The sequence below is a fragment of the Lactuca serriola genome, chromosome 1 (assembly GCF_051521515.1).
Source record: "Lactuca serriola cultivar US96UC23 chromosome 1, Lser_US96UC23_V15, whole genome shotgun sequence".
Lineage (NCBI taxonomy): Eukaryota > Viridiplantae > Streptophyta > Magnoliopsida > Asterales > Asteraceae > Lactuca > Lactuca serriola.
Window position 1 is genome coordinate 11,924,440 of NC_136408.1, and position 12,359 is coordinate 11,936,798.

Consider the following 12,359-nt stretch of genomic DNA (forward strand, 5'->3'; position numbering starts at 1 on the left):
CCTTAAAATCTAACGGCAGAAAAGTTAGATTTAACGGCAGGAGGACCTTTCATGTAATTTTAAAAACCACAGGGACTAGTCGCGTGACTTTTTACTAGGAAGTCCTCAAAGTGTGATATTTTGTAAACCACAGGGACCAGTTGTGAAATTTTGTCTTAAAAAAATAATAATAATAAGTGAAAAGATCATAAATGGTCCCTGTAGTGTTAAATGACGAAAATGCCCCTCCATTAACGGACAAAAGTTAACGGAGTTAGCAATAAGGACCAATCGTCAAAAGTTTTGAAAACACAGGGACCATCTATGACGTTTTTAAACCACGGAGACTAAACTTCAGATTTTGGGTAACCACAGGACCATTTATAATGTTTTTTCTTTTTCATTATATCATGTGAATACATAAGTTAAGAAATGTTGTTCAATTATAAATGGTAGTTAATATCGTTTTACGCGTTACCACTTACCAATATGTGCACCTAAACAGGCTTGAGTTAATTATATAGTCATATTTCATGGGGTTAAATATTTGAGCATATACTTAAGAAAATTCAAAATATGACAGAAGAAGTTAAAAGAAAGTCACTACTTCATCCCTTTTTCGATATAACATTTGAGCACATAGTTAAGAAAATTCAAATATGACAGAGCATTAAACACTTATAATGTAAAAATTATAAGATAAATTTGAGAAAACTTATAGATCATAATTAATTTCATTATAACTTCATATACTTTTTCGTTCAAGAAAAAAAAACACAGTGTACAACTTCGAACATGTTTTGATAAGTGTATATAAATAAATATAACTTATATTGTTAAAAAGTTGAAAATAAGTGACAAGATATTTGCATACTAACCGATGTTTGTATATTGGATGGTGTATGATTCGTTCTCCGTATATAAATTTTACTTCAATCTTATACGTGTATGGGTATCACAAATTTGTATTATGATTCCAAACAAACGACACTTCAAGTTAATTCACAAAAATGAAAGAAAAAAAAAATACTAGATTCATTAAATATTCCTCTACCTTTTATTCCTACATATCATCATATCCAAATAAATGGAGTCATCTATAATGGGGGTGTTCGGCAAAACTAGCTGGTAACAGGTAGCTTGTAACGGGTGGCGGGTAGTTTGTAGCTTGTAGCGTTTTGTTAAACGCTACATGAAGTAGCATTTGGATTTGGAGCGTTTTGTTTAACCTAAACGCTAGAAGCTTGTAGTGCCAAACGAGACTTTCTGTTCAAAACGGAGCGTTTTGTCAAACGCTAGAAGCTCTCAAACGCTCCGTGTCGAACATGCCCAATATTTAATGTTCATTTAATGAAATGTAATGATATTTTAGGATATTAATATGACACATGTCATTATTTAAATAGGTAGAAGGATTGTTAGGAACAAAAGGTAGGAGGATATTTAATTTATCTTTATTATTATATATGAAACCTTGAAAAAGCCAAATACTCATAACTCATAAATAGATAATAATGCGCTATTACCCACAAATGGATAAGAATGACAAGATATCAATTTCGGAAGTTACAAAATGAGAATGATAAGATATCAATTTCGGAAGTTATAAATGATTAACGGATGGTTATGGTCAATTCCACACTTTCAGCTTCCTAACATATCATACTCCGGAAGTTAGTCCCAAACTACCAACCTTGGTCGGTTTAAATCTTAAAGTGACTTGATCGATTTAAATCATAAATCGAATTGGTTAGTTTGTAAATGGTACTTAGCAAAAAACAATTTTTTTCCAAGTTGTATCCAATTTTTTTTGGTACACTTATGGTCTAAAAATCCGTTTAGGTTTAAGGACGATTCCCGGAACTCGTTTGGGTACCAACATTTGAATCTTAAATGAATATTCCCTTTAACCTTGTTAGGAATGCAACCTCTCTATCCTTGTCATTCATGGGTTCATGATCTAACTATCCTTACACAAATATACACTCTACATAATCCACTTGTGTTAGATCATAACCAACATTTGCAAGATATATGTGGAGCCTGATATTAACTTTTTTAAAAGTCATTATGTGGAAAGAGGAGGCTGCAACATATAATACAAACATAAGGTCATGTCGCAACAATGTGAGATATACTAATATTTTTCCTTAGAAATGGAAACTCGATGAGGTAAGACAAGAATGTGTTAAATCATATAGGTGTGGATGTTGGCTCTCACATCATATAAAACTAGGTGTGAGACTCATGTATTACATGAGTTTATTTAAAAAAAATTAAATATGAAATTTTAACAATTTGAGAAGTTTGAATTTATAAGAAAAATGAAAAAAAAAATTATTAAAATTAATGAGACTTTAATACATTTAATACATTACATATGTAAATCCTTTCTAATAAATACCTTACATATATATTACCTTACATATTAAATGTGAAATTTTAATTTAATAAAATGAAAATTACAATAAAATGACAAGTGGAAAATAGAAAATTCAAAAATTCTAGAAAATGTCATGTGTCCAAATGAAGGAGAAGATGACATGTGGCAAAAAAAAATTCATTTATTAAGGAGGATATGTATAGAGTTTCATATTAACTCTTCAAATGAGAGAGAGAGACTTCGACATATATAGAAACAAAAGGAATTGTCTCGTACCGATGTGAATACACTAACAAAATCTTCTTTGATCCTTGTAAAAAAATCAATTACCTAAAATGACTTGATGATGTTAAAAACATCAACATACATGAAATACTCTTTTTACAAAATAAAGACATATTTTACGGTTGTCTCAATTTTATTTAATTTTATTAATTCAATGCATTTTGTAGTAGTTACTACATGGGAAAATTCCTAAATTACAAGTCTTTACAAGTAAAGACTGGTGGGAGTGGTGTTGTGGTTGTCGAGCTCCTTCTCATCCTTCCTCCCTTGTCGGACTTTATGAGAGAAAATAACATTTGGTTGTAGAGGAGAGAGAAATGACATCATCGGCATTGTCATATGAGCATTATCTTGTCATACTATTACCACTCTTCACTCCAACTACCCTTACAAGTTTGACCTTTTATTTGTACTCAAACTTGGAAGATATCATAAAGTTCAATATACTATAACCAATAAAAAAATTAGTTTTGCAAAAAGTTAGAGTATTTTTCGTGAGATTACTTTATTTTTACAAACGACTATTATCGGAGGAATTTTAGACATTAAGATAGTATTTGGGAAAGCTTACAAAATGATTTTTTTTAATTTATTACTGATTCTATATCGATACAAGTTAAAATAAACGTTTGGATGAATATAACAGAGATAATTAATTTTTAATAAGTTATACATTTTTAACTTATTAAAAGCATCCAAACATTTATTTTATAATACCGCTATAAACTAATAAATTAAAAACTTCTTATAGTTTTAATTAAGCACCTAGAATCTTCAAATTTTATAAACAAAATAAAATTTACCGATGAAACATAAAGATACCCTAAATAACATATACATGTTGAAGACCGTTGAAATGTTCAGAAAAGTAATTTCATAGAATTATAAGTAATCCTTAGAAAGGATGTTGTAAAATACCTTATTATCTCATTATCTCATAATAATAATAATTTTGATCATTCGTTAGCCCTAGTTATTTTGTACCAAAAGATAATAATCATCAAGAAAAATCTTAAAATAAGGTTAACGAAAGCAGGGCTAATATTTCTGTTCTTCATTTTCCTCCAAACTCGCGCCAAGGCTACCTGCAATCGATAAATACGTTGCACACATGTGTGTTTGTTTTTCTCTCTCTATATATACACACGCATGTTATGTATACATATATAGAGAGAGAAAGAGAAACACATACATGAGAACCTTCTAGTGAGAGAAAGAGGAGATAGAGAGAGTGGGAGGAGCACTGGTATAAATTAAGTGCTCGTCCGACGTCGAAAGCACAAGAATTTGCGAGTGTCTTTTTCACTTTATCATTACTCTCATGTGCTTCTACTTGATTCTGCTAATGGGGATGGCCATACAGTAAAGGTTCGTCCTATTTTGATTGATTTTACCGTACACGATAAAAAAATTCTGCGCGATTGATTTCGTTTGTGTGCTTCTCGTTGTTTTGTATGCTTTCAATTGAATAACACAATTGGAAATCGTCAATCTTCTTTCGGTAATAGTTAATTTTGTGTTAGATCAATAGAATGTTTAATAATTTATCGATTTCGTGCTTTGTATTGGTTCATCTTCATGATTTGGTTTGATGAAATTTGAAGGTTGGGCGGTATTTATGCTTTCTATAATTTATCCAATTAGCTGATTGCATAATTTTGTTACCGGTTTGTTCGTTGAGATTAGTGCCTAAAGGGTTTCATTGAAGGTACTTTTTAAACCGTTAATGAAAGAAGTATGGATGTGTGCTTCAACTGCCATGGTGAAAGTTTCAGCAAGAAGTCACACATATCTTTTAGCCCCTAAAATTTTACAAGCAAATAGGGGGTATTTACTGCTTAGATGTATATTTAAGCTGATTACTGCATTAATTAATTAGGTTCTTGATTATGATTCTGGATTTCCTATCATCTAGGGTCAAGAGTTGGAGTGGTAGTTATGAAATTGCTGTAAAAAATTGATAGATTGAAATAAATGTAAAATTACCTACCTATCCCTAGCTGTAAGCAACTACTTATCTGATAGATTGATAGGTTCTGATTCTGATTCTTCAAGTTGCAACAATCGTTTTACTACACATCTAATGTTATGTTTCCGAATTAGGAATGAGCATCTTGATGTTGTATTTCAAGAAATATTTTTGGGTAATCACAAAGATTTCACTAGGAACTATGTATGAGGCAAATTCCAATATTCTCTGTTTATATTCTTATCAGAGATATATAGTTAGGTTAAAACTAAAGCTATAAGCTCTATGTTTTCATTTCGGGGTGTTCTCCAATTGTAAGTGTGTTTTTAATCTCCATATTTAGTCCTGAAGTTCAGTTCTTGCATGAGAAAGGTCTTTTCTTTGACTTGAGGACAAGTGTTAGCAAATACGATTATGTTAATATTAGGGTCCTTTTTTTATGTGGATGTCCTATCTGCTGTACCATATTCTACTACACTTATCTTTTTCCATTTACGTATATTAACTATCATATGATCTTTTTGACATTTTGTGTTCGGGGTTGCATGCTTTGATAGTTAAATGTTTGAGGACATTAATGATAGATACAGATAATTATCATTGTTTATGATATTCCCAAGTCTTTGTCTCAGGGGTGCACGAGTTTTCACAGGGCAACCAAATCATCATGTGATATGCTGTTCATGAAATACCTTGTTTCACATATTCAGAAACCAAAACTAATGTAATTATTAAAAATGTACAGAGGGTGACATCTCCTTAAATTACACCCTCATCAATGGCCCCAGGTGGATTGCCTTACTTTGACCCTGAGTATGAGAGCTTAAGCATCCGAATAAACCCTCCAAGGGTTTCTGTAGATAACCATAGCTGTGGTGAATGTACTTTAGTCAAGGTAACCTTTCTACCCTTTTTATCACATAACGAATATACCGACTTTTTAATAATATAATTATATTTATTTTTTGTATGTGTTTGATAGGTTGACAGTGTAAACAAACCAGGAATACTACTGGAAGTGGTCCAAATCTTAGCAGACCTGGATCTCATTATTACTAAAGCTTACATCTCCTCTGATGGTGGATGGTTCATGGATGGTATGCTTATATTTATTAATTATTACATGAACATAATTATATATTAAATAAAAAATACTACAAGTTTAGTTATTAGTTCTTCCTGTTTTTCTTCTACAGTGTTTCATGTCACTGACCAACAAGGAAACAAAATAACAGACAAAATGACGATTGATTACATAGAAAAGGTATTTTTTTAAATAAAAAAAAAGTTATATATATTTGTATCTAAATGACTAAATCTTGCAACTTTTCATATAGGCTCTTGGTCCAAAAGGGCACACGTCAGACGAAAGCAAGACATGGCCCGCAAAGAGAGTCGGGGTCCACTCAATGGGAGACTACACAGCCATTGAGCTTGTTGGTAGGGACCGCCCGGGTCTGTTATCCGAAATCTCAGCCGTAATTGCAAACCTTAAATTTAATGTAGCAGCTGCTGAGGTATGGACCCACAACACAAAAATAGCATGTGTTGTTTATTTAAACGATGATACGACTGCTGGAGGTGTAGACGATCCAACTCGATTGTCTGCCATGGAAGAACAGCTCAAGAACATACTTCGTGTCTGTGGAGATGATGATAAAGTAGCTCATACGAATTTCTCAATGGGTTTGACTCATATTGACCGAAGGTTACACCAGATGTTGTTTGCTGAAATGGATTATGAAGGGAAAGGGTTGAGAGATGAGGCTGATTGTGCTGCATTTTTGGAGTTGAAGATTTCGGTTGATCGGTGTCTGGAGAAGGGATACTCCGTGGTGACTGTGCGCTGTAGGGATCGGCCTAAACTTATGTTTGATATCGTCTGTACCCTTACAGACATGAAATATGTTGTGTTTCATGCCACAATCTCATCAGATACCCCCTATGCAACACAGGTATTCCATTTACCAATGCATAAAATCCACTAACATTTTTGCTATACTTCATTGACGAAACTGAACATGGTTTTTTAAAAATTCAGGAGTACTATATTCGTCATGCGGATGGCACCCCTGTCAACACTGAAGGAGAAGAGGAAAGGGTTGTTAGGTGTATCAAGGCTGCAATTCTGCGTAGAGTAAGCGAGGTAAGGAATATTAGTTTTAAGGGCATTTTCGGTATTTGATTATGGTCTAGATTAAGTGAAAAAGAGTCATCAGGTTAGAATCTGTTGTTGCCTAAGTAAGATTCCTGATTGTTTTGTAATGAAGGGTCTTAGCCTAGAGCTGTGTGGAAAAGACCGCATAGGATTGCTTTCGGAAGTGACACGTGTCCTTCGGGAGAATGGGCTTTCAGTGTCGAGAGCGGGTGTGACAACTGTTGGGGAGCAAGCAGTGAACATTTTTTATGTAAGAGATGCATCTGGTTCTGGGAATCCAGTTGACATGAAAACCATTGAAAGGTTGAGAAAAGAAGTAGGCCAAACAATGATGCTTAATGTCAAAAAACCCCCTTCAACTTTAACTTCAACTTCAAAACGACCACAACCAACAAATAAAACAAGCTTCTCATTTGGGAGCTTGTTGGAACGCTTCTTGCCTTGATGCTTCAAACTGTAAGTGAAATTTGTGTTTGATATTTGTATAGAATAATTTTGGCGTACGATAGCTTGTTTGAGAAGGCCATGTTCACTTTTTTTTTTCTTTTTTCGTGAATATTGTGTCTTGTTTTGTTTTATGTTTGTAAAATTAAGATGTATGTTTATGTTTAAAAACTAATAAGTCTCTCCTCTTATTGGTAAGTAAATAAGAGATTAGAGCATTGGAGTGCAATTTGACTTGTTTGGTCTCTTTGCTTGTAATATAATTTGTTTTTATTCTTTCATGAAAACAGAAATGTTATAGATTAGTATTTACAATAATCTAGAAAAGGGAACAACAATATGGTGATGCGTTGATACATAATTAATCTATGATTCTGTGGTCACAAATTGCATCAAGATAAACATTACCCGAAAAAAATGAATTTTTCAAAAATTATGCTTGTCTTCAATTGTTTGACAGTTAATTAACAAAACAAATTATACTAGAAATCACTTTACGCTTGGTTACTTACATGAAGCGTTTGAAGTGATCTTCGGAAATATTTAATAACGGTTTCCTTATATCTCGTTTTTGGCATGTTTTTGGATATCGGTCTCTCACGGTTTAATGAAATCATTGTGATCTTCACTTTTAATATGTAAGCATAGTTTTTAAAACTCGCAAACACTTAGAAAACGATTGAGATAATGTGTTAAACCGATATAATTAATATCTTGTATAATGTGATTAATAAAATATGAAAAATACAAAATATTTTTACCATAGGAAATGAAAGGGAAATTTTAGTAGCAAGAAAATTTTAAAATTTAAAACAGTATCTTTTTTTAGGCACGTGGGACCATGATCTCTCCCAGACACACACAACCATCGATCCCTTACACGTGGCTTCGTACGTGTCACCCGTTTCTTTCATTTCGTCACGCTTCCCCTCCTCGATAAACCTCTCCTCGTGATCTTGAAAGGAACAGCTTTTTAGACGAAGAAAATACAACAAAAGTACCTTCATTTACGCCATACCCATATCAATAATCCACGATAACTAATACTACCTTCTCTTTATTCCATACATACTTGTAATTTAGTGTTCACAGCAGTTGAGCCACTTGTTAATATCCGGAAAACACCGCTTTCTTGTTACCAATTTTGGAATTACTTGCAATTTTGGAGCACTAGATGCTTCCGCTCGATGTCTAGTTTCATCTGAATCCATATTTCCCTCATTTCTCTTCCGTAAAGAAAACCCAGTTCTTTTTTATTTGAAGAATTAGGGTACGTTTACTTTCTCGTCTCCGTGTTCTGCGCTTCTTCACATTCTCCGTAGTTAGGTATTTCATCTTTACTCAACTTCATGTATCATCAAAGCCTCCTCCCAGCTTCTTGACAGTTGTATTGCTTTAATTCTTGTCTTTCCTTCTGTTTCTCATCGCCCTTTTCTTTATGATCACAGAAACAAGGCGTTTTATCTAAGGGTGTCGTTTGGGTATTTATCGAATATCAACGATGCAAACCGATGAATTGAACATGTATTTCAATAACATGATGGTCCTTGGGAGTGTGGGTAGGGTTATTACTGAGTGGAAGGACATTCCGATGGAACTTTTGATGAGGATTGTATCTCTGTTGGATGATCGGACGGTCATAGTTGCTTCTGGTGTATGTAGTGGATGGAGGGATGCTATTTGTTGGGGACTTACTCAATTTTCACTCTCATGGTATCTTCTGTCTTTTCGTTTCACCCTTTGTTTCTATGCTTATGTTTTTCGATTAATTTTTGGGGATTCTGCATAAAACACACGAGCTTTTCTTGTCTTTAAACTTTTCAATTAAACAGAGTCGTCTTTTTGGATATGGATTTGGTATTGTCTTGATTGGTTATTTTTTTTTTTATGTAGGTGCAAAAACAACATGAACAACATGGTGCTTTCTCTTGCTCCCAAATTCACGAAATTAAGGGTTTTGACCCTTCGGCAAAATAAACCACAGCTTGATGATCATGCAGTTGAGACAATTGCTGCAAACTGCCATGAATTGGAGGATCTTGACCTGAGCAAGAGCTTTAAACTAAGTGATTGGTCCCTTTATGCCTTGGCTCGTGGTTGTCCAAATCTTATTAAGCTCAATATCAGTGGCTGCTCTGCTTTTAGTGATGCAGGTCTTGTGTATCTCAGTGGCTACTGCAGGAAACTCAAGATTTTGAACCTTTGTGGATGTGTAAAAGCTGCATCCGACAATGCCCTCAAGGTAAACCAATATATCGAACCTCCATATGATGCTTAAAAAATATTTGAGAACAAACGAAAAACTATACTTCTTGTGCATTAAGTCAAAGAAACAGTATGCTACATTTGCGTCATTCAAGTCTTGAAATGTACAAGCGAATCTATTTGAAAATTTTGGAGTGTTGAAATGCATGCAGGCTATAGGGTACAAGTGTCAACAACTTCAGTCGATAAATCTTGGTTGGTGTGAAGGAGTTAGTGATGTTGGAGTAATGAGTTTGGCTTATGGGTGTCCAGATCTTCGTGCTATTGACTTGTGTGGGTGTGTTCTTATAACAGGTAAATAATTGACTTTCTGAATTTCTGCTCTCTTATGTCTAGAACACCAAATTGTTCTTTTTGTATGTTGCAATTCAATAAATAAATTAATTGATTAAAAAAAACAAGTAACTAAATGCATTCATAAGAATTTGGAGTTGAAAATATGTGTTTCGATGCTGAGAAGTCAATTTTTATCATTTTATAAAATGGGTCCATCCTCCATACTGTTGTTCATGCCCATATATTTCTCTCTTGTGAATACATTATATTTTGAAAGATGCTACGAGAAACAAATCAATACAAAAAGCACATTGCTATTTCTTGCATATAACCTTTAAAAACTCAAAATACGTTATTTGTGAAACATTTGCAGATGAGAGTGTGATAGCTTTAGCAAACAACTGCTTACACCTTCGGTCTCTGGGGCTATACTACTGTCAGAACATAACAGACAGAGCAATTTACGCATTAGCCCACAGCCGAGTGAAAAACAAGCATGAAGTATGGGAATCCGTGAAAAGCAGGTATTATGAAAAAAAGAACGAAGAAGAAGAAGAAGAAGAAGGGCTGATAAATCTGAACATCAGCCAATGCACTGCCCTAACACCGCCAGCTGTGCAAGCCCTTTGTGACTCGTTCCCTGCACTACACACGTGTGCGGGCAGGCATTCTCTCATAATAAGCGGTTGTCTGAACCTCACCTCCGTCCACTGTGCTTGTGCCTTTCAATCACACCGTGCCCTTGCATCACTGTCTCATTGACCCGACCCGACCCGTTTGTTGTCATGTGATGTTTGTATAGTTGATGTTGGTATGTTTATGTTATGTTGGGACTTTTTTATATTCTGGAGAATTTGATTCGGATCGTTTCGTTTTCGGTTGGTGTTTCTGACAAGTCATAAATTAAACCATATATGAAGACGTATGTTATATATATCACGTCCATATTGATGAATGAAGGGCATATATATAGAGGATTGAATAAATATGAATGTTTTTTAAGAGTAATGATTATGCAATCATGATTCTTCAGACCAACTTCCGAAATCAATTACAAATAATCCAAGTTTTAAAATATCAATATTATTAAATAGATTGAATGGTAGTCCCGAATCCAAAATAATGTCAAAGTCAAAAGTTTTACTAAGAAACATGGGGGCTTAGAGGGGGGCAAAGTGGGCAGCTGCACAGGGCCAACCGGCCCTGCTAAAAAATAATCCAAAGTGAAAAGGCTTTTAAAATTATGTTTATACTCATAAATATCAAATGATTGAAAATCTCAACAATGGTTTTAAGACCTAACATCAAACTAATGACAAGCTTAAAAGGGTTTAGTAACCCATGATTCCAAAGTTCAAAGTTCTATCATAATCAAATAAATCAATCGAGTCAATATATGCTAACATTAGGCAGCTGACAATATCAATAATATTTAAAAGTTTCAACAGAATGTAAGGGGAATTTAATCAACATATAATATTAATGCATTATGTATCTATATCTTTCCTAATTCGATCTCAATAAGTTCACCTTCACAAAAGTCTAAACTCTAAATCTTAATCCATGAAATATTTGTGGTTACAGTAACGGCAAAACTCATAAATAAAATATCTCAATGCGGTTGTAGTAATGACATAACCCGTGAAAGGGATACTTCAAACTAGGGGTGTTCGTGGTGCGGTTTAGAGTTGAAACCGCAAACCGCACCGCACATGCAGTTTAAGTTTTTTGGAAACCGCAAACCACACCACGAAATCTCTAAACCGCATTATGCGGTGCGGTTTCATGCGGGCGGTTTGTGTGCGGTTTATGCGGTTTGATAAATTGTTCCGATTTATAACTTTTGTTGTTATTCATTCCATTTAAACACTTTCAAAAATTATTTTTTATATTGCATACCCTTTAAAAAAACATAGATATTGCAAACAAAAATACCACAAAATGTTTTGCTAAATTGTTGTGACTTATGAAATTTGATATGTTAGTCTTTTAAGGTAGTGTTTGTTTTTTGTCTGCAGATCTGCGTGGCCTCTTCTGTCTGCGCCGCGCAGACTACGCACAGACATTAGCCTTCACAAACTGTTTGTTTTTTTGAAGACTGCAGACATAAAAATGTTTGCACGCTCTCTTCTTGGCGCAAATGTGGACTGGAGTCTTCTAACATCTTCAGACATCTTCTAGCCTAAAAAAACATATATATCTTTATTTTTTTCAAGCTTTTTTTTAAATTTATATTTTTTCCAACTTTATTAATGATAAACAATTTAAAAAGAATTACGAAACTTTAAAAAAAAAAAAAAAACGTTCAACGATACAAACATGATATTTTTGACAAATTTATAAATAAAGATTTATTACAATAATAGTTGTTGAAGTTGTTTATATAAATATGAAAAAAAAAAATCATAATATATTCTTATATTTTTTTTGCCAATTTTGTAAAACATTATGTAATACAGTATCATGAATTTCTCGAGAAAATATTTATGGTATATTTTTAATGGATTTAATTTAAAAAATCAAAGTTTATTTCCATCCATATATGTATCGAATTCTTTGATCACTAATTATAATGTTTAGTTATAACTTTGCAACCAAAA

At 33.4% G+C, this 12,359-nt stretch overlaps 2 protein-coding genes across 7 annotated transcripts; both read left to right on the plus strand.

Annotated features, from left to right (window-relative positions):
* The first annotated feature begins 3,765 nt into the window (after positions 1–3,765).
* Positions 3,766–7,447, plus strand: ACR3 (ACT domain repeat 3). Of its 5 annotated transcripts, XM_079037644.1 has the most exons (8): positions 3,766–4,015; positions 5,249–5,285; positions 5,362–5,511; positions 5,599–5,713; positions 5,813–5,880; positions 5,954–6,571; positions 6,658–6,762; positions 6,887–7,447. In XM_079037644.1, exons 3-8 carry the CDS (start codon positions 5,395–5,397, stop codon positions 7,217–7,219), a joined length of 1,356 nt encoding a protein of 451 aa, XP_078893770.1. In that variant the 5' UTR covers positions 3,766–4,015; positions 5,249–5,285; positions 5,362–5,394; the 3' UTR covers positions 7,220–7,447. The 5 variants fall into 5 exon arrangements, with proteins under 5 accessions (XP_078893770.1, XP_078893723.1, XP_078893680.1 ...); XM_079037597.1 differs by lacking the exon at positions 5,249–5,285 and having other exon boundaries at positions 3,767–4,015; XM_079037554.1 differs by having other exon boundaries at positions 3,768–4,148; positions 5,249–5,511.
* Positions 7,448–8,168: 721 nt separating this feature from the next.
* On the plus strand, positions 8,169–10,714 carry LOC145100475 (F-box protein SKP2B-like). 2 transcript variants are annotated; one of them, XM_079037758.1, is made up of 5 exons: positions 8,169–8,544; positions 8,667–8,931; positions 9,112–9,460; positions 9,636–9,777; positions 10,133–10,714. In XM_079037758.1, exons 2-5 carry the CDS (start codon positions 8,720–8,722, stop codon positions 10,519–10,521), a joined length of 1,092 nt encoding a protein of 363 aa, XP_078893884.1. In that variant the 5' UTR covers positions 8,169–8,544; positions 8,667–8,719; the 3' UTR covers positions 10,522–10,714. The 2 variants fall into 2 exon arrangements, with proteins under 2 accessions (XP_078893884.1, XP_078893921.1); XM_079037795.1 differs by having other exon boundaries at positions 8,169–8,488.
* Positions 10,715–12,359: the final 1,645 nt, after the last annotated feature.